The 22,866-nt window shown below is 46.6% G+C and overlaps 2 protein-coding genes across 8 annotated transcripts in view; both read right to left on the bottom strand.

The window, feature by feature from the left end:
• The window catches only part of LOC119162994 (p38b MAP kinase), a 455,785-nt gene that overhangs the window by 40,128 nt on the left and 392,791 nt on the right, over positions 1 to 22,866 (bottom strand). The gene's annotated exons all lie outside the window — the stretch shown is intronic.
• Positions 5,054 to 6,334, bottom strand: LOC119168394 (uncharacterized). The gene is made up of 2 exons (XM_037419800.2): positions 5,233 to 6,334; positions 5,054 to 5,107 (listed from the first exon to the last, which is right to left on the bottom strand). Exons 1-2 carry the CDS (start codon positions 6,037 to 6,039, stop codon positions 5,054 to 5,056), a joined length of 861 nt encoding a protein of 286 aa, XP_037275697.2. The 5' UTR covers positions 6,040 to 6,334.

A 22,866-nucleotide genomic window follows, 5' to 3' on the forward strand; every position in this document is an offset into this window, starting at 1 on the left:
ACTGAAAACCGTATGCCTAGTCTCCAAAGGAGGACGCCGCCTCTCAATCAGCTAAAATATTTTATCAATGAATTACATGAATACGATGATAATTCATCATTGTTGTCGGTAGTAGATATTTTGCAATTGGTGCAAAGTAGCCGAAGAAACTTGTCAGCGATCCTGCACACTTATGCCTGTCATTGGCAGTTGTTGAGGCTTTTTAGGTAAATGAAAACAGCATAATCTTCCAAGCGGGCTATAATTATTAAATCTGGCTATATGTGCATGTTTTTGCAGGGGAGGTGTTGCAAAGATTTCTAGAAAAAGCTGGAGCTATCCCACTCTGTGATGGTGGGTGAACAGCAAAGCTGTGTCGCACAAGGATTTTGTTTGCTTACTTTTTATATTTATACATTTATTAAGACTTTTAAACTTTTAGCATATGTTTTTTAAAGCAGTTCCACCCCAGTTTATGTGGCCTAGAAGTGCAACTTGCAGGCTATGTATTTATGGATACATTTATTTCTTTGCTAATTAATTTTTTCATTCACATTTTTTAGTCTAGATTTTATGCACCAGTAGTGAGGGGTAATGTTTGCTTCATTTATGTGGTGCATGCCCCCTAGGAGCTTTCTGTAGATTAGGTATGTGTTTGCGAAGTCGCAGTACAGCCATACTTATTTCTCTCACGGTTGCACTGACGTCCGTCAATTTGCCTAGTGCGTCAGCTGCCAATTGAACTCAGTCTGGACGCACACTGTCTCTTAATTCAAAATTTGAATCTAGAGAGAATGGACGACCATAATTTTCCGTTGAATATGTAAGATCGTGGAGTTGTGTGGACCTTTACAGTAGAACCTCACTGATACACTCTCGCTTAATACAATTTCCCAGCTGATTGATATGTGTGGTTTAACATCCCAAAACCACGATATGACTATGAGAGACGCCGTAGTAGAGGGATCTGGAAATTTTCACCACCTGTGGTTTTTAGCATGCACGCAAATCTGAGCACACAGGCCTGCAGCATTTTCACCTCCACCGAAAATGCAGCCGCCACGGTCTGGATTCCAACCCCCGACCTGCGGGTCAGCAGCCGAGTACCTTAGCCACGAGACCACTGCGACAGGGCAATGGTTTCCCGGCTGCTATGCTCGCAATCATGAAAATAAATTAAAACAATTTCGATGGTAAGTATTTTCAGATCCTGCATTTATTGTGCGCATTTTTTTTTTCAGAAATGTATCAACGTTTTATTGTATATTGGTAGCCTGCATCATGAATTTAAGACATCATTCCAACATCGCGACTTAGGCAAAATTGAGGCTGTCTAATCACGTAGAGATGAACCTGTTTTGACGAGACAACGATGTCGCTCGAATGTTGTTGTGTCTCCGTGTATGAATAACAAAGGAACCAGCACGTAATGTACTGATAGCACTGACGTAACATCAGAGTTCGCATCCCACTGTGTAAGTACTGCAATATGGCTAATTTAGGGCCAGCAGTACAGGCCATTCATAGCCTCTCTGTCAAGAACATTGGCAATACTCGAGTGCAGTGTGATAGCATTAGCAGCATCAATTTGTATACCTACTGTATTCACAATTACTGTACATACTGTATTCACATTCACATACATACTGTATTCACATTTACATACATACTGTACTCATATTTTCTTGCCATTCTTCATTTGTTTATGAACACGTGAACCATGCTGTGAAGGATGGAAAATGTGTGCACATTGTAGAATATTGGTCGTTGTAAACTGTCCCAGGGTGCCAATTGCGATTGCGACCGCAAAGTACCTACTATGTGTGTGTTAAGCAAATCGCGCTCCTGTGTAGCGGGGAATTTTTTAAATGCTGTGTGTAATAACGTGAGCAGCAGACAGCATACCAAGAAGCAACTGATAAGTTTATTAGAAGACGCACCATATATAGGCGCAGAACCACGTGATCGGTCGCACAGGAATCCGCGCACTGGGTGCGCAGTGATAAGTGACGTCACGCTACAACACTCCTTCCCCTTCAGATTACTTCCGAAAGTCACTGGACTGGTATCTGTTCGGGGCATGTCGTACACGTGCACTACGACGCAGAGTTGGAAGTTCGGCTGCAGGTGGCGCGTCGTCGGCACTGGGCTGGTCCGGCGAGCCGGAGGCAGCTGCTCCGGCCGTGGGCGATGCAGTTGCCGGAAGGAGAGACGTCGCAGAGTCGGTTGCGTGTGGATTTACGAGAGGCGACCCGGCGACTGGCCCACACGCCATCGGAACCGTCGGTGGAGTCGTGTCTACGGATGCCGTTGGAGCAGGTTGTGCCTGCGGATAACTTGAAGAATCCTGGCTTCCGTGGCGGGCTCTGATGTGGTCCGAATGCGTAAATCGCACCGCCTGCGACACTTTCACCAGATAGGTTACGGGACTGATAACCTGTGTCACGACACCATCTTCCCACGACACTGTTTCACCTCGCACAGTCTTCACCCACACAGCGTCCCCCACAGCAAAACATCGCGGAACCCCCCTAGACATGTCCTTTTGCACTTTGGTACGTTGCTGCTGCTCCCGCATGGAGAGCTCGAAATCTGGTTTTAGCAATGACAGCTTTACCCGTGGCTGTCTTTTCAAGAATAATTCTGCCGGGGTCTGGCGAGTGGTACTGTGCGGAGTAGTCCTGTAACTCATTAGATAGCTGTCCAAGCGTTCCCGAAATGAATGTTTGTGGTGGCTAGCTTTGTCCTGCAAGACATGCTTTGACAGTGCTTGTTTGGTAGTCTGCACTAAACGCTCGGCCGCTCCGTTAGAAGCCGCGTGATAAGGAGGTGTCTTGACATGCCTTACACCGTTTACACTCAAGAAGGCCGCGAACTCTTCGGAAATGAACTGCGGTCCATTATCACTCACCAGTACCTCTGGCAGACCATACGCGGGAAACATACTACGTAGCTTCTCAATGGTTTTGTTAGCAGTAGTGGATGACATAGGCGAGACCTCGATCCATTTAGAGAACGCGTCGACGAGAACCAAGAACGCCTGAAAGCCCTTTACCGCATAATCGACGTGCACGCGTTGCCAGGGCCTTGTGGGATAATTCCATGGTTGCAAAGGAACCGGTGAAGCAGCTTTTTGGACGGCCTGACAAACCTGACATTGTCGAACGTAGCTCTCAACCGAAAGGTCGAGGCCAGGCCACCACACAAAGCTTCTTGCTAACGCTTTCATGCGACTAGATCCCGGGTGGTCCTCATGCAATAGCTGCAAGACCTGTAGCTGGAGCTTATCAGGTATGATCACCCTTGATCCCCACGTTATGCATTCTTGCTCTACTGATAGCTCGTCGCACCGGGAATAAAATGGTCTAAATGCTTCAGAGCACTCTGAAGGCCATCCATTTAAGATGAAGTGCGTCACGCGAGACAAGGTGGGATCACGTCGTGTGGCTCGCGCTACGTCATCCGCTTTGAGGGGCATGCTGTCAAATAGCAAGAGACACTCGGAAGGTTCATCGGCCGCTACAATAGGCCGTGGAAGCCGAGACAGAGCGTCAGCCACTTCAACATTTCTTCCCTTTCGGTATTTTAGTTTATACTGGTACGCTGCCAGGGTAATTGCCCATCTTTGCATTCGAGCTGCAGCAAGCGCAGGCACCGGCTTGTCGTGGCCTAATATTCCGAGCAATGGCTGATGATCTGTATAAAGAGTGAACTCTCGTCCATACAAGTAGCGGTGGAATTTTCTTAACCCAAACATCAGTGCTAATGCTTCGCGTTCGCACTGAGCATAGTTTTTCTCTGCGGCTGTAAGTGTTCTAGAAGCAAATGCCACTGGCCTTTCGTGTCCCTCTGCGGTCTCATGAAAAATGACAGCCCCCAATCCATACGACGAAGCGTCACATGTCATAGCCATTGGTTTCGCCACATCGTAAAAAGTGAGCACATTACTCTTGACAAGTAACAGTTTCGTAGAAGCAAATGCTTCGCTACACTCCCGTGTCCACGACCACCTTTCGCCCTTGCGCAACAGACGGTACAATGGCTCTGCCACGCAGGCAAGGTTACTTAAGAACTTTGCATAAAAGGTTAACATGCCGAGATAAGCCTTTAGCTCTGTTTGGCAAGTGGGCTCTGGCGCTTCTGTGATCGCCTTTATCTTTTCTTCTGTAGGATATATACCTTCAGCGCACACAGTGTGACCGAGATAAGTCACAGTGCTCTGAAAAAAACCGACACTTTTCCTCTTTCAGTGTCACGTTGTAGTCACTCAGCCGCTGCAGGACTAGTTCCAACGTTTTTTGACAGTCGGCTAAGTCTTTTCCCGACACAATGACGTCGTCTATGTAACATCCCACGTGCGGTATGCCTTTGAGCACCTCATCCATGAAGGACTGAAAAATGGCTGGCGCACTGGCTACCCCAAATGGTAAGCGCTGGAACTCGAACAGCCCCCTGTGCGTATTAATAGTTAGCAGTGGTCGGGACTCGGCAGTGAGCGGAATCTGCTGATACGCGGCCGAAAGATCCAACACACAAAACACTCTGCCGCCAGCTATGGCAGAGAACAAATCTTCCGGTCTAGGCAATGGGTAGTGGTCGGTCTTTAAAACAGGATTAATGGTGACTTTGTAGTCCCCGCACAGCCTCAGTGAACCATCTTTCTTTTGGATTACGACTACTGGCGTGGCCCAATCGCTCCGATTTACGGGGCGTATAACACCGCTTTTCTCTAGCCTTTCTAGCTCGCCTTCCACTTTATCTCGAAGCGCAAATGGGACGTTTCTGGCCTTGCCAAAAATAGCCGTACAATTCTGGCTTAAAACTGTCCTTGCTTGATAGTTTTTTACTTTTCCAGGTTGCTTAGAAAACACCCCTGGGAACTTCTTTTTAACCGCCTCTACCTTGTGAGAGTCGCTTACATTTATAGCAAACACGCTTTTCCAGTCAAGCCCGAGCCTTTCAAGCCAACTTCGCCCCATCAGCAATGGTAGCTGCTTGCCGTTATCCTTGACGATAATAGCGGGTAGCCGCAAAGACTGTTTTCCCACCGTAACGGAAACGTTGCATTGCCCTTTTACTGGAACAGGTTCCCCAGTATGTTTTTAGGGTGACTCGAGATGGCTCGCACCTGACATGAGGAAATGCGTTCAGCCTCACACTCTCAGGAATTAGTGTTACAGCTGCTCCCGTATCAATCTGCATGCAGAGGTCTTGCCCTTCTACGTTTAGCTGCACTTCATACCCAGAACGCACGGTATTGATAACATGGTACACATCTAATTCAGAGTCACTATCAGAGCAGTCCACCACGTTTGCAGTCTTGAGTTCTCTGCGATTACTTGGACACATCTTCTGTAGACGACCGATTTGAGAACAGCTGTGACACTGGACGTTCTTATACCAGCAAACACTAGCCGCATGCGCCTTGCCACATCTTTCGCAAACTCGCTTGGCTTCCTTGAGCTTCCGAAGCTTCGATTTCTTTTCGCTTCCTTTTCCTCTTATCGCCATTCCATAAAAAGCCGCTTCCTTGCCTTCTGCATGAAGTAACGCTGTCTGTCGCGCAGCCTGCTCTCGGTCCTGGGCTATCTTGCACGCCTTTTCGAAGGTTAAATCTTCTTCAGCAAATAGGGCGAGTTGCGTTTCCTCGCGTCTTATGCCTGCCACTATTCTGTCTCGCAGCGCGTCTTGCAGAAACTGACCGAAATCGCACTTCCTTGCTAACTGTTTTACGGCCACTATGAAGTCCTCGACGCTTTCCTGCTCTTCTTGTGCTCGCTTGTTAAATTTGCAACGTTCGGCAATGACCGAGCACTGTGGGCTATAGTGTTTCTTCAACAGCACTGTGACCTCTTCAAAGGACTTGTCCCCAGGAACAGCGGGTACTACCAAACTTTTGAGCACCTCGTACGTTCGTGGTCCTATCACACTCAAGAATACTGCCAGCTTCTTTTCCTCTCTGATGTCATTTGCGGTGACGAAGTGCTCAAAACGCTCCAGATAGGATTCAAAATTCTGATCCTTCTCGTCGAACTCGTCTAGCTTGCCTAGTCGCGCCATTGTTCAGTAAAAGTGCAGTATACTTATCGGGTTGCTTTCCCCGACGACTGCGTTGCCTCTTGCCGAAGGTAGTGCCGCCGAGTTCAACCGTCCCAGGCCATGGCTGCCGTTGTTTTCTGGTCCATGGCTGTCGACCGCCGATCGCCCGCAATACTGCTTCGTACTGAGCTAGTACAAGGGGGCGGATCCCATCCTCGTCGCCAGTGTAATAACGTGAGCAGCAGACAGCATACCAAGAAGCAACTGATAAGTTTATTAGAAGACGCACCATATATAGGCGCAGAACCACGTGATCGGTCGCACAGGAATCCGCGCACTGGGTGCGCAGTGATAAGTGACGTCACGCTACAACACTGTGGTTATTGATGACGATGAATTACAGCTGGGCACTTTGTAATGGTTTGTGTTGCTATAACTTATATTAGTGGCCGATAAAACACTGGGCTTTTGTTCGGAAGAACGTTGAACGGCTTTGGTGATTTTGTACAAACACATTGGGCTGGTAGGCTAAGTCGCAAGGGTTATTTAGAGACCGATTTGACCACTCTGCGTAAACTGTGTAATTTATTACTACGCTTTCAAGCAGCCGATCGCTGAAAATCGGTGCAGATTGTAGCAACTCAGCCGAATGCCTTTTAAACTGCCCATTCATAGAGCAACATGCACTGCCAAAAGCATGTCAGCAGCCACGTCAACATGTCTGCTTATCTGATTGGCTGTCATGTGCTGTAGAATGTGCAGAAGTAAGATCGACTGGTAGGGTGGCAGCACCTGTCGGGGCAGATATCAACCACTTACTTCGTGGTCTTTGTTTCTGTTGCCAGACAGCGTGCGTGCTGCCAGGGGCACTGCGTGATGGCCTCCGAAACTGCACGCAACCTGTCGGTGTGCCATCTCGGAGGTCTAGACTGGTAAAAGCTCAAAACAGCGAGCGCACTCATGAGAGCTCTGCGATCGCCAGCGTGCCTCGTGAGTTGTGGCGGTCAAGCATAGGTGAGAAGGAGGGCATGATATAATTGTCTGTAGCGGCCTTGCTACACTCTGTGTCGCTCAATTTATGGTGCGAATGGTTTGATGATGCTCTAACCTAAACGCTGACAAAACATTAAAAAACCGCTTCAGGGTCTCTTTAATGGAAGTTTGCCGAGTTGAATAAGCGTTGAAGTACAAGAAAAGGTAGGACTACATAGAGGCAGGAATGCATAGCGGAGATTCAGGTGGGGGAGCGGCCTATGTGAAGAGTCGGAGGGGCAGACACTTGATACTTCATCAGCTCGGAAAGGAGGAGGAAGTGTAAATGAACAAAAAAGAGGGATGTGTAACTTTTGTAAGCGCTAAGTATAGCGTATATATATATATATATATATATATATATATATATACACCAGGCGATTATCAGCAAGCATTATATTCTTGGAAATGATTTTTTCACAAAGCTTTATTTCTGTGTGTTAACCATAAGTGCATGCCTTTGGGTAGTTCATGTTTGTGTTGTGGCTAGCCTGAACGAAAGATTCACTTTAGTCTTTGCAGTAATTCATCACACTCAGTCATAGCTTTCATCTTTTCCAAGGTTTTCTTTCTCACAGGGACGTATTGCACGACATGAATGTTCTCAGGTTCCTCTTCATTGCTTTCGGTGGGAGTCAAAGCCCTAGATATCATGTCAGCCAAGACTAATTCCTTTCCTTGTCTGTTTTCTATCGCAATATTGTGTCTTAGCATCTGAAGGATCATGATCTGATATTGTGTCATGATCTGAAGGATCTACTTTGCAGTCATCATCGAACTATCATCCAATCGTTTCTTCAAAATTGCTTGCTTCAGTGGCTTACAATTGTCCAACATCTTTCTTTCTTTCCCGTATGTATACTGATAAATATTTTTAAGGCAAAGACTAGTGTCCAGATATTTTTTTCTTTATGTGCATAACAAACTTCCATTGTTGTCAGTGCCCTGCTGACGAAAGAGACTTGCGAAGAAGAGGTGCTCCGAGCCCAAAATCGCTCATATCACATTGGATTTCTAGCTGCTTTCATTATTCAGAGAAAGGCTGGAAATGGAGCTCTTCTCACGAACTTACGCCTTTTCGAATGCTTCCTCCTTCTGCCTCCCCGTCTGCTATGGTGCATTTTTGACAGTGAGTTTCGTCAAAAGCTCCAATATGCGTGACAATTCAACTAGAAATCTGGAGAGGTAGTTCATTTTAGCTCAGAAGCACTCCTTTTTTTTAATGCGAAGCATTCCTTAGCGAACTTCGGTGACTTTAAGCCTATCTATCTATCTATCTATCTATGTATCTATCTATCTATCTATCTATCTATCTATCTATCTGTCTGTCTGTCTGTCTGTCTGTCTGTCTGTCTGTCTGTCTGTCTGTCTGTCTGTCTGTCTGTCTGTCTGTCTGTCTGTCTGTCTGTCTGTGTAGCCACCTACGACTTTTAGCTCTCCTGGCTGTTTCCATAATGGAATAACATGACTTTATGATGAGCATAAGCGACTAGTCGTCACATGAAAGTCATGACATGTGCGTCATTAATGTCATGATTTACGTTTCATGGTGTTACTGCTCTTGTGGTGCTTTTGGTCACATGACATGTTGCAAAACTGGTTATGGTGTGACGTGACTACATGGTGAGACACGTCCAAACATGATAATCATGACATGCGTGTCATGTAACAACGTGACTTCATGCCACACTCATGATGCGCTCACGGCCGTTTTGCTAGCTTCACATATATCAAATTTGCTATTACGTCGCGTGAATGGAAGACCAAGGTAAATTGCATGCTTAAGAGAGAGAGAGAGAGAGATAAACAAAAAGTAAGAGACAGGGAGATTAACCTAGAACTGGTTTGCTACCCTAAACAGGGATGGGGAAAAGGGTCGGAAATTGAATAGAGAGAGAGCGATATGATATAAATTAGAAAGAAATTCTCATGCGCAAACATTCAGGGAGTTCCGATCACAGTCGTTTGGACAGGCCGATTCAATGCAAGAAGCGCAGGAGCGCCTTTACAGCCTTCTGCGACATGAAGTCCTGTCGGTAGCGCGAGATTCTTTCTTCCAAAATAGTCTGGTTGTCCAGTTCATCTAGTACACTGCAGAGTGACTGTCTTTGCGTGCAGTATTGTGGGCATTCCCACAAAATGTGCCAAGTTCTTTCGTCACACCCGATGGTCGCATGCAGCAGTGTCAGCCATTCTTATGCGGAACGGGTACGAATTGGTAAATGCGACGCCAAACCATAATCTGCACAGCATAGGAGCACCTCGTCGGCGTAATTCTAAGGAATTCGAAGACTGAGAGTTGGGTCTACGGTATATAACCGTGCATTGATGAAATATCTGGTGCAGAAAAGTGAGGTGCAAAAAACTTATCGTGAAGCAGGAAGAGCAGGAGAGAAGACAGAACAGCGCCAACATGCGTGTTCTGTCTTGGCGCTGTTCTGCCTTCTCTCCTGCTCTTCGTGCTTCACGGTATGTTTTTTGCGCCTCAGTCTTCTGAACCTAGTATGCACCAACTAGCCCCAAAACAAGTCTTTTTGGATGAATTATGACTCGTTCTATTGTGACCTGGTGCACTTGCGAGCAAGCATGCGCAGTTTTCGTGGAGCATCAGTTCTGGAGATCGGAATCGATATTTGATCGCTTTCGGTATGGGTAGAACGAGGAGCTCGATTGAGCCGTTCATTGCCAATCATTCTACAATGACTTGGAAACCATTGAAAGGCTATTTTATATCCTTTCTCAATGAATTGGTGAGTCTTTTCTGCAATCTCGAATACCAGCTGTTCGTACGGGCCGTGGCGTAAAGGTGATAGAAGGGATTGCAGTGCCACTTTTGAGTCACTGAAAATTGTCCATTTTTATGGCTGTTGATCGCTGATGAATTGCAATGCGGCACGAAGAGCTGTAAGCTCTGCTCCCGTTGATGTCGTAAGATGGGAGATCTTGAATTTTCTTGTCGTGTCTTTTATTGGTATAACAATGATGTCGTTGACCTCTTCTTTAAAACAGAGCCATCGGTGTATACGTGTATAAAGCCTTGATACGTCTCGTATAACAAGAGTAGAGCAAGCTGCCTTTTAGCAGGTGACAACATATCCGCTTTTTTTCTGGATGCCAGGTATAGTTATCCTGATGTTAGCCTGAGTCAGGCACTAAGGAGGAGTCGAAGGCCTGGTGGTGGGTGGGAAGCATGTTGGCAACAATAACACACATAGGTTGAGGCAGAGGCTTGCACTTGTCGAGCTTGGGGCAGTGGGTCTGGGTATCTGCCTTGCGCACGATACGGCAAGGTTATGGCTTGGCTGTACTCGAAGGAGCTCACACTGGGTAGACACCTGGCCCAGACCAACTGCAGGGATCAACCTTTTTTTCACTAAACAGGATCTTCAGTATTCTTCACGTGTGCCTATCAACATATTTGTACAGTAGCACGAGATAAGAAAGTTGCCGTGCGACCGTCGACTTGCCTAACATACCAGGTGCCTAGTGGCATGAACAGTGCAAATCAAGATTGTGCATTCTTTTCTCTTTCGTTGCCTGTTGCATGCTACAACAATCTCCCATGAGGCGAAATGTACACCTTTCATTTCGCTCAGTTTTAAGCCCCTGCTTTGTTGCAGTCCAAGTGTATTCTTCGTGGGCTTTTATCTCCACAGCCGGTTACAGAATTGCTAGGGAAATTATGTTACAGCTAGTGCTAGGCACTGCTTCATTTAAACAGCTTCTCTAGGCGGGAGTGATCGTTGCTTAAGGAACAGCAAGAAAAGTGTGTGAAGCTTACGTAATACCACCTTCTCCTCGAAAGTGTATTCTGGGACATGGAACTGCTGTTGTTCTTGGTTGTGGCTCGCGTTATAACCTTCAAAAGGGGATTGACTGTACACTTTAAGCATTCCTGGCTAACAGCCTTGACCGATCAGAGTGCACCGCGCAGTCTGTAGCCTCTTATTACACTAAGGAAGGCTGTCAGCTGGCCTGCTCATTAATAGCTGCAAACGATCCTTCATCGTGACAGCAAAGTTCTCTACACACACTGGACAGACATTTAGTATGGCTGATGCACCACTGGCCTGCTTTTTAAACTTCTCGCCAGATACTGCATTCCCTACCACACCAACGAGACATGTCTCCAGTCAACCAGGTCTTGGAAACTGTCAGTTGATGGAAGATATCGTAGATGTGACACTGCATGTCCAAAGCCTCTAACTTCATGACAACCTAACTGTCCTCTAGTCCTCTTGCTTTGTCAGAATGCATCCTCCTTCTCCAGGGGCATTCGCATTTACATACAAATGTCTCGCCAGGGATACCCTATGGGCATATACCATCCTTATTGTCTCAGTGGTGAAGACATGCTCACGTCATTAGATTGTGCCAGTCTAAACAAATGTTCAGTTTACACAGGCACGTTCTAGAAATGAAATTCAACCGAATTTTATTACAATTGTTTTAGGCATTCACTAAGTGAATTTCTTTGGGAGCGATTATTAGCTGGTGCTGAAAATATTGACAAACAGAATTTGATTGGAAAGCAATACAACAAGAATGTCTATTTTCTTCTGGCAACAGCAGCGTACACCACATGTGACATGGCGCAAGCTTTACGTCAGTCACACTGAAGTTCATAAAAAAGTACAGTGCATCATCGATGCATGTGCTTGTATGAAACAAAGTTCACACTCAGTCTGTTTCAAACAAGTGTACGCATCCAAGATGCACTGTTCCTTGAGTGCACACTGAGTTGAAGATGTCCTGCAAGAATATCTTTTAAGCTGAGTTTCACGTGGCAACATCTTCCTTTCATAATCCTGAGATATATGCAAAAAGAATGAGCCTGCTTGGCACTAGTAAACAAGTGCTGGCAAACATAAAAATTAAAAACGAAAGCAGATGACAATTACTGGCATACCGAGTGATATTTCATTCGCATAGCATGATGGTTTTCCCTTTAAACTGAAAATGCAGCCGACATAATGTGGTACCAATGCATACGTAGCCACCACCACAGTTTTTTGAAGGAATCATTATTAGTTACAGTAACTACATGGGTCATAACACTAGAATCTGAGCACTACAGTGACTTCAACTAATATTATGACTAGCACGCGGGTACCCATAAGAAAGTAAATAGTTTTGTCCTAATGTACAAATGCAATGTAAGATTTCACTTTATGTAGGATATTGGTCCACACTACTTGTGTTGGTTGCGCACAAAAGCAAACCGTTTCGCATGAATGTACATCTTTTTGCTCTTCAGGAAGCATGAAACATGCTTCTATTCTTATCATCATAATAATATCCACACCACAAGTATGCACAAGAGATTGTTTACTTTGGGCCAATGAAAACTCGCACTTTAATATGTCAAGTGTGTTGCCAGAAATTATTTAGATCAAAATGCTTTTATTTTGTCGTTTTTACTAAAAAAGGTGAAAGAAAAGCAGCATGCATCATTTGAAACACATGGTCATTTTGGAGGGTGCAGCATAATTCATAATTCTGAAGGAACACAAGCTTGTGAATGTTTGTGAAATAATAAATCGCTTTGTGTAACATGAGACAACAAAGCAATGCAAAGAAGTTCTGTGGAAACCAGCAAGGGGGCAGAATGGTTCAGAAAGAGAATGTAGACAACCACCCGTTTGTGGCACGAGGCCCCGAGGGAATCTGTACGGATTTCTCACAAGGAAAAGCTTTTTAATTGCCGAAACATTTATCCTGGTTCGGAGATAAAACCAGAGACCAACGCCTTTCCGGGGCGGTCGCTCCACTAATGTGACAACAAAGTGACAGGTAGCAGAACACAAAGGCCTACAGGGGTGGCGCAAAAATTTCTTTACTACGGGGGTCACCCGTGATACGCGAGTTCCTTCAGGGGGCAGGGACGCTGAGAACTTCTGTGCTGCGTTTCACTATGTTTGCTTTTGTGATGGCAGGGAGGGGGGTGGGCGGAGCAGGCGAAAATTTCCAGGAGGCTCCAGCCCCCCACAACCCCCCCCCCCCCCCACTGCTCTCACTTCCCCTAGAGGTGTACTTACTGAATGGCAGGCAACTGTTAGCCATCAGTAATCCCCGCCGCAACTTTCTGGAAGCTAGTTTTCCATGCAAAAATGTCACTGCTCGAGAATTGTTAAAGTTGAACTCACAATGTAAGTGGCAACATATGCTGTTTATACTTGCATTGAACTACCTTAATTGTTTCAAACCAATAACTGGTATAGTAATTGGCGATGTGGTTGCAGAAGCACTTCAAAACACATATTTCAGTTATTTATTTTATTTTTATTTTTAATAATTCTGTCAACCCTCGCTTGAGGGTCATAACAGGGAGGGAGTACAATATGAGTACAAACAGAACACCTAAAAAACCACTAAGCAATAAACACAGGAAGACAGAATGGGCAGTACTTCAACCATTACCAAAACAAGCATCAATTTCTCTGTCAAAAGTTTGCACATCGGTACTATTAATAACATGTTGGGGTAAAGAATTCCATTGTTTTATAGCATCCGGGAAAAAAGACCACCGAAAGATGTCAGTGCGAGCACTGAAAGATTCAATGGGGGCATCATGATTCAATCTAGTGCTACGTTTTCCGGGAAGGCGTATGTACTCGTCTTTAGGTATTTTGAATATCCCTTGGATTATACGAAATAATGTTTTAAGTTTTTGTTTCCGTCTCCGAATTTCCAGTGATTCTAAATTGCATGAGTGTGTTCAGTTGTAGTACCACTGGTCCGGTATGATGTCCAACATTTGAAAGTTTTGCACTAAATTGGCAACATATATTTTTTAGGGTGACTGCCAGTTGGGCGTGTTGGTAAAGGGTCATGATCAAACAAGTGTTAAAAATACACACACTCAGAGAGGACACAGACAAGCGCTTACTAGAAACTGAAAATTTTATTTCGAAGCAAACACTGATAAATACATACACGCATGAACGTCATTCCCGACTTCCCCTGTCATCATGAACAATGTGATATATATTTTGTTATATCACGTTGTTGATTATGACAGTGGAAGTCGGGAACGACGTACATGCGTGTGACTGTCAGTGTCCTCTCTGAGTGTGTGTATTCTTAGCGCTTGTTTCATGATATATTTTTTGGCTTGTGCTCAGGTGGGTTTTGAGAAAAGTGATTTGGATTGATTCTTATTAAAAATTACTCTTTGAGCACAGTTTTTTATTGGGGTTTGATGTGACATCATGATGCTACTACAAATAATGAACGAGCAAATATGTCGCATATTTGCTCGTTCACAAGAAATGAAGCATTACTTGTGATGTCGGGATTTGTATTGAGTATGTGAATGCACGATCAATTGACCTTTAGCACAAAATGCATGGATGCTGTGGCTTTATACCAACACAAAGTCTTAAGTTGTTTTTATAGTGCTGACGGGGCTGCTTCCATTACACTTGTTTATATTGATACACAACAGCCGGCACAGCCTTGCTGCAAGAAAGAGAAAGACGACGTTGCTTGCTGGTTGTTGATGAACTGTCGCCGTCTTGTTCGCCGAGCGCGGTCCATCGTATATAATTTAATAAATAAGTTACTCGTAACGTCATTGGTGGAGGTGCGGGGCAATATGAATAGCTAACTGTGAAACATGCTCACAGTATCACATTTGCATGCAACGTATTCTGCACTGTTTGAAAGGGGTGCCCAAGAACTGTGAGTCTGTACTACAACCTAACAACAATGTGACATGTGTTCCTGCGTACCCTATGCTATATCCTGTGCAAGCTGCTAACAAACTACCTTGTGTAATGCAACCGTTATCATCTTTCATTAGAGGATGTACAAGTTATTCAGACAAATTTTATGAATTGATTGCCCATACCCTGCAGCAGTTTACAATTAGTACAATAGCACATGTGGCTCAACGTTCTATCCTATGTCATTTGTTGCAAGCTGTCATCTCATTGTCCATTTAAGCAGCTTCCTAGCAGAAATGCACCTGTGCTATAAGGTAAACCTTTTTTTCTATGACATCACTGAACACATTTTAAATTTTATTCAGTGTATTATCTTGGTTTACAATAAAATACAGATACTGGGCAGCTGTGCATGTCATTTCATTTTATATTTTTAGCAAGTGCTGACCTTTTGACGCTTTATCATTGTGCTATACATTTTTTAAATAACATGTAGTGGCACATGGTCAGCCACCAGGACCTTGTTTTGTAGGTTTTGGTGCCCCCTCTGCACTTGCAATGCTTTATACTGAATAAATGCTTGAATGAAATTTGGCACTACGCATCACCACTGTGAGAAGAATAAATACCACAGGTGGATATTTATCTACTGCTATTTGTTGTCACACTGACTTCAAAAAGCAATAATTAAAATCAGTATTGAATTGGTATAAGGATGCTGTGATAGTCTGGCTCAAGACAAGGGAAGACCATGAGCAAGATATTGTCACGGGGTCGTGACGCGGCCGAAGACCGGAAACTTCGTGTTGGGATCTAACTGTTTATTTGGGCGAACCTGTGCCCGGTAAAGGGGAAGTATAATTACAGCAGCAGTCTTGCACAGATAGCAGTCTCGGACTGATAGCGGCGAACGCAGCGTCGGCCTTCGATACAAAACTGACAAGCGGCGAAGCGCGTCGGCATTTATACTCTTGCCGTCGAATGTTCTAGCGTTATCACTGGCGGTGGCGTAGCTTCCAGAACAATCTGTACCGTTCGCACAGTGGGCGTGATCTTATCGAAATGATCTACTACAGTCCGGAACCTTTTAGAAAACTGCAGGCGCGGTTTGCGCTGAGAATCGTGTGGTGTTTTGGGACGATAACAAAAACTTGGGAAATGGAACGTGGCATCGCCCCCCTCTGAAAAAGAGGCATCGTCCCGATGCTTTAACTGAAGATGAAAGTACAATAATAATGCAAGAAAGTACAATGAATAAATTACAATACAACAATAATACAAAAAAACACTGTTTCAGTTTGTTAACGTGCATGAAACGGCTTGAGGCGCGCGACATGGACGACTTAAGGTCGCGATCGGCGTCGTTGAGAGTTCGTGATGCCGTCGGGGACAACCTCGTAATCAAGTGGGCCGAGACGTCGAACCACCCTGTAAGGTCCGAAGTACCGTCGCAGAAGCTTTTCACTTAGTCCACGTCGGCGTATCGGCGTCCACACCCAAACACGTTCACCGGGCTGGTATTCCACGAAGCGTCGTCGAAGGTTGTAACGGTGGCTGTCGGTCGTTTGTTGATTTTTGATACGGAGACGCGCAAGTTGTCGGGCTTCTTCGGCGCGTTCAAGGTACTCGCTCACATCGAGGTTTTCTTCGTCGGTGACGTTGGGTAACATGGCATCGAGCGTCGTTGCCGGGCTCCTTCCGTAGACCAATATGTATGGAGATATCTGCGTCGTCTCCTGCACCGCCGTGTTGTATGCGAAGGTCACATACGGAAGAATGGCGTCCCACGTCTTGTGTTCGACATCGACGTACATTGACAGCATGTCGGCGATCGTCTTGTTAAGTCGCTCGGTGAGGCCGTTGGCCTGTGGGTGGTACGCTGTCGTCCGGCGGTGGTTTGTTTGGCTGTATGCCAAGATCGCTTGAGTTAAGTCGGCAGTGAATGCCGTTCCTCTGTCGGTGATAAGGACCTCCGGGGCGCCGTGACGTAGGACGATATTTTCGACGAAGAACTTAGCTACCTCGGATGCACTGCCTTTTGGCAAGGCTTTTGTCTCGGCGTAGCGGGTGAGGTAGTCGGTAGCTACCACGATCCACTTGTTTCCGTAAGCCGACGTCGGGAACGGCCCTAGTAGGTCCATACCAATCTGCTGGAAAGGTCGACAAGGTGGATCAATTGGCTGCAGAAGTCCCGCTGTCCTTGTCGGCGGTGTCTTGCGTCGCTGACAGTCCCGGCATGTTCTCACATAACGAGTGACGTCGGTGGTAAGACGGGGCCAGTAGTACCTTTCTTGTATCCTCGCGAGCGTGCGAGAAACACCGAGGTGCCCTGCCGTCGGATCGTCGTGCAGGGCCTGCAGGAGTTCTGGTCGCAGAGCTGAAGGCACCACAAGGAGGTACTTAGCTCGAAGCGGTGAAAAGCTTTTCTTTTGTAGAAGACCGTTTCGTAGAAAGAACGACGCAAGTGCGCGCTTGAATTCCTTCGGGACTTCGGCGGTCCGGCCTTTGAGGTATTCTATGAGGGCCTTAAGTTCCGGGTCGGCCCTCTGTCGTTCAGCGAAGTCGTCGGTAGTTATCGTTCCTAAGAAGTAGTCGTCATCCGGGTCGTCGGGTAGCGGTTGGTCGACAGGCGCACGAGAGAGACAGTCGGTGTCGGAGTGTTTTTTGCCGGACTTGTAAATGACTGTAATGTCATATTCTTGAAGTCTCAGGCTCCATCGTGCGAGGCGACCTGAAGGGTCCTTCAAGGTGGCTAGCCAACACAATGCGTGGTGATCGCTCACAACTTTGAAGGGCCTGCCGTAGAGGTAGGGGCGAAATTTCGACGTAGCCCAGATGATGGCGAGGCACTCCTTTTCTGTTGTAGAATAATTTGCTTCTGCTTTGGATAGCGATCGGCTGGCGTAACTAATAACCCTTTCAAGTCCGTCAGCCCTCTGCACAAGAACGGCACCAAGACCTACGCTGCTTGCGGCAGTATGTATTTCTGTCTCGGTGAATTCGTCGAAATGGGCAAGAAACGGAGGCGTCTGGAGGCGATGTTTAAGCTCCTGAAAAGCGTGTTCCTGCGGCGTTTCCCACTTAAACTCCACGTCGGCCTTGGTAAGGTTAGTGAGAGGATCGGCGACGCGGGCGAAGTTTTTCACGAACCGCCTATAATAGGCACACAGGCCCAAAAATCGGCGCACGGCTTTCTTGTCAGTGGGCGGCGGGAAGTCGGCGATGGCGGCTGTTTTCCGTGGATCGGGACGAACTCCAGACTTGCTGATAACGTGCCCCAGAAACAAGAGCTCCTCATACGCGAATCTGCACTTTTCTGGCTTCAGTGTGAGTCCGGAAGTCTTGATGGCTTGAAGTACAGCTTCAAGGCGCCGAAGACGAAGATGCTCGTCGAAACTCGAGGAAAACACGACGACGTCGTCCAAGTACACAAGGCAAGTCTGCCACTTCAATCCTGCCAGTACTGTATCCATAACGCGTTGAAAAGTTGCAGGCGCTGAGCAAAGGCCGAAGGGCATCACCTTAAACTCGAAAAGGCCGTCCGGTGTTATAAACGCCGTCTTCTCTCGGTCTCTTTCGTCGACTTCGATTTGCCAATAGCCAGTCAGTCTTGAGATCCAATGACGAAAAGTACTTGGCGTTATGGAGCCGATCAAGAGCGTCGTCTATTCGTGGGAGAGGGTACACGTCCTTTCTTGTGATTTTGTTCAGGCGGCGATAATCGACGCGGAAACGTAGGGTCCCATCCTTTTTCTTCACTAACACCACGGGGGATGCCCATGGACTCTTGGACGGCTGGATAATGTCATCCCGCAGCATTTCATCAACTTGTCTCTTCATGGCCTCACGTTCTCGCGTCGAAACCCTGTACGGACTCTGACGGAGTGGTCTGGCATTTTCTTCGGTTATGATGCGATGTTTCGTGATTGGGGTCTGCCGAATTTTCGATGACGACGAAAAGCAATCTTCGTATTGCAGGAGCAGGGCCTTGAGCTGTTCTTGCTTATCGTTCGGAAGTCTGGGATTGACGTCGAAAGCTATGGGAGGGGCTTGGTTCCTCTAAGCAGGTTCCGCAGAGTCGGCGAGGGCGAAAGCACTGGTGGCTTCGACAATTTCTTCGATGTATGCGACCGTTGTTCCTTTGTTCACATGTTTGTACTCATTGCTGAAAATCGTGAGCATAACCGCTGCTTTGCCTCCCCGCAGCTCTGCAATTCCTCTTGCGACGCAAATATTTCGGGTGACCAACAGATGCTGACTGCCTTCAACGACGCCTTCCAAGTCAGGTGATTTAGGAGCGCCGACTGAAATAATGACGCTTGAGCGAGGCGGAATGGTGACTTGTTCTTCTAGCACATTCAAGGCATGGTGTCCTGACGGCGTGCGCGGCGGTAGTGCTTCTTCTGTGGATAACGTTATCGACTTTGTTTTTAGGTTGATGACAGCACCATGGAGGCATAAGAAGTCCATGCCAAGGATGACATCTCTCGAGCAACGCTGTAGGACTACGAAGTCTGTAGGATAAATACGGCCGTTAATGGTGACTCTCGCTGTGCAGATTCCTGCAGGCGTTACGAGATGACCTCCGGCTGTGCGGATTTCAGGGCCTTTCCAAGCTGTCCTAACTTTCTTTAACTTCGCGGCGAACGACCCACTGATGACAGAATAGTCGGCTCAAGTATCGACGAGAGCGGTCACACTGTGGCCGTCGATAAGAACGTCGAGGTCGCTAGTTCGCCGTCTCGCATTACAGTTAAGGCGTGGCGTCGGGTCACGGCTGCGTCGGCTTGTTCCGCTGCTTCCCTGTTGCGTCGTCAGGCCACCTTCGGTAAGTGAGCTTTCGCCGTCAGGGCTTTGCCTGTTTGGCGTTGTGTTCGGAAAGCTCCGTCGCGGCGTCGTCGTCGTCGGAGGATCTTCGGTAGTTCGTCGCACAGCAACCGCACCTCCATCGGTTGCTGCCCTTAGTTTCCCGGATACGGGCTAGGAGACCGGCCCCGCGTTGGGCCAGAGTACTGCCGGAGGTGCAGTGACATGCGGCGGCTGGGCGACGGTGAACGGGAAGGACTTCGTGGTGTCCATTGAGTTCCTGCCAGGTAGTCGGCGATGTCACGTGGCCGATCTCCTGGCTGCGGACGCGGTGCATTGACGGCGAAGCCACGCAGTCCCATCTGTCAGTACTGGCAACGGCGGTATGTGTGCCCGGCCTCGCCGCAGTGGTAGCAGAGCGGGCGGTTGTGAGGTGCACGCCAAACGTCCGTTTTCCTCGGTGCACTGCGCTGGCCCGCTGGGGAACGGTAGAACGTCGGTGGGGGTGGTGGCGGCGGTGGCGGCGGTGGCGTCTGGCGACGGAAGTGCGACAGGGCGGCGTTTTGGCGTGGACGGGGAGGAGCGTTGTGGCGCACTGCAGCGGCGTAGCTCATAGTTTCTGGCTCGGGCGGCGGTGTTTCGGGAATTCGAAGCGATTGCCGGACTTCTTCTCGCACAATGTCGGCGATCGAATCCACTTGAGGCTGCGCCGAAGGCAACAGTTTGCGCAGCTCTTCCCGCACTATCGCTCGGATCGTTTCACGCAGGTCGTCGGACCTGCGTGAAACGTGAAACCCAGCACCTCCACCAGATGTCGCGGGGTCGTGACGCGGCCGAAGACAGGAAACTTCGTGTTGGGATCTAACTGTTTATTTGGGCGAACCTGTGCCCGGTAAAGGGGAAGTCTAATTACAACAGCAGTCTTGCACAGATAGCAGTCTCGGACTGATAGCGGCGAACGCAGCGTCGGCCTTCGATCAACAACTGACAAGCGGCGAAGCGCGTCGGCATTTAGACTCTTGCCGTCGAATGTTCTAGCGTTATCGCTGGCGGTGGCGTAGCTTCCAGAACAATCTGTACCGTTCGCACAGTGGGCGTGATCTTATCGAAATGATCTACAACAGTCCGGAACCTTCTAGAAAACTGCAGGCGCGGTTTGCGCTGAGAATCGTGTGGTGTTTTGGGACGATAACAAAAACTTGGGAAATGGAACGTGGCAATATAAACTTACTGCAAATAAAAACAGACTTTTTTTTTCAATAACATGGTTTTTCTGAAGCAAAATTTTTTAGTGAAACAACATTTACAGATAGAGTATTTCACATATTAGAAAAGTAAGAACACTGCAAGTATTCATCTTCTTGGGGTGTTCATGAGTATGTTGAGCCATTCCTGTTCTGCTCTATGGCAACAGACTGTCACAGACAGACAAAACGTATCATCAGGCTGACTCAAGAAGGGCTTGCGATTTGCTGATAGTGATTCAGTATTACAGGAGCAATATGAAAGAGACTCATGTAATCAGCAGAAAACGCTTCATGCTATCAGCAGAAAACAATTATTGATCAACCGCTACATTTAAATTACTACCATAGGTGACAGAACGAAACGGCTTGATGGGCTAGTACAACAAGACTGATATTTGATTTTAGGATGATAAAACAAAAACACTAGCATGCCGATTGCCCATCTCAACTCCACATGTCACATCATGTTCACACTGTAGCCAGTGGAAAGAGGCTATGCATACAGAACTTATGCTTAGTAGGGCAAGGCGTACAACGTTGATGCAGCCCAGTGGCAAAGCCAGGGGTGGGAACACCGGGCTCACACCCTCCTCCCTTTTTCGAATATTTTCCCCCGTAGTATACAAAGTGCAAAATGACGCTCGATCACATCCACGGACCGGGCCCCACATAAGATCATAGTGGTGCCCCTCCTCCAATTTCACGCCCACAAAAAAAAATTTAAAAATTTGCCTACACCCCTGTGGCAGCCCACACACATTCAGGTGCTCACTTCAGTGTTGTCAATCGTTGCCATGACCATGTGTACGCATAATGTGAAGGCACACAGTACATGAACATTTACAATAGACGGACATGAGTACGGAAAAATTAAGTGCTGATGCTCAAGCACTTTCACACCAGCCAGAATTCAGGATGATGTGGCAGATTTTGCAAAATAGTCTATACTGGTTAGCTTGGCAGCCAAAAAAGAAGACATCAGAAATTGTATCACAAGTTTTCCCGAGGACAGCTAGTTAAAGCCAAGGCCATGCCTTGTCCCAATAGAATGGTCTTGCACAGCGTATATTACACTACGTTGTGGATGTTCTTGTTTATGTAGTCAGAGTTAAAGCGAACAGAAGTGTTCTCTCTGCCCACTCAGGAGTGAACAGATTTTGTCACTTCTGAAGCCTTACACAATTTAGCACATTCACATTTTCAGCAAGGCTCCTAATAACCTTAAAATTCATGAATTGCAGAAGTTACAAATGACTTGAATTTACTGATAGAATTATGCCTCATCATGATTGATAGCTGCAAAAGTGTCTTAGAAGGAGACGTTGCGCACAGCTGAACTGATCATAGATGCTGCCCATGTTTTACTGCATTTGGCACTCTGCGCCAGCTAGCAGAATATGAAATCGAGGAATTCAGGCTCCCCAGAAGAGACTGAGATATTGAGTAATGAGAAAGAAGGTTTACCTTAGAGTAAGGACAAATATGCGTCAGGGAACCAGGTTCATGATTTCACTGGCGTCCAAAAAGAAAAATGCATTTCATTCAAACACACCTTTCACTTGACTACTGTGAACATAGCTAAACAGAAGATTTTCTGCTAACAATAGCTCAAGCGGTGGAAAAGGGAGCTGAAGCACCAAAAATTTTTTATCACACATCATCCACAGAACATTCAAATGGGTGGAGAAACAAAATATTCTGAAATGAAAATCTGGTTATGACATCGATGTTAGTTCATGTAGCATTGAGGCTGTGTCGGTGTATGTAATGAACCATATGGACAATGGGAAATTATGATGAGGTGAGCATCAGGAAGGTAGTAGTGAATGGGTTGTAGCAAATAAATTGTGAAACCTTCAGATGAGTGAAAATAACAGCGATGTTTGTGGTGTCATGTTTTATGTGCACCAACAAAAAATGTAGACATGTGTTTTCGACAGCAACAACGTGTCTTGCATGAAATGTAAACACACATTACGCTTCAAATTTGCATGCTTTTAAAAACAAGCTACAACGCCTCTCATATGATGCATGACTACTTGATATGCACATACATTTCATTCCAGCTTTAATGAATATATCACACATGCTAAATA

The sequence above is a fragment of the Rhipicephalus microplus genome, unplaced genomic scaffold (assembly GCF_043290135.1).
Source record: "Rhipicephalus microplus isolate Deutch F79 unplaced genomic scaffold, USDA_Rmic scaffold_13, whole genome shotgun sequence".
Classification (NCBI taxonomy): Eukaryota; Metazoa; Arthropoda; class Arachnida; order Ixodida; family Ixodidae; genus Rhipicephalus; species Rhipicephalus microplus.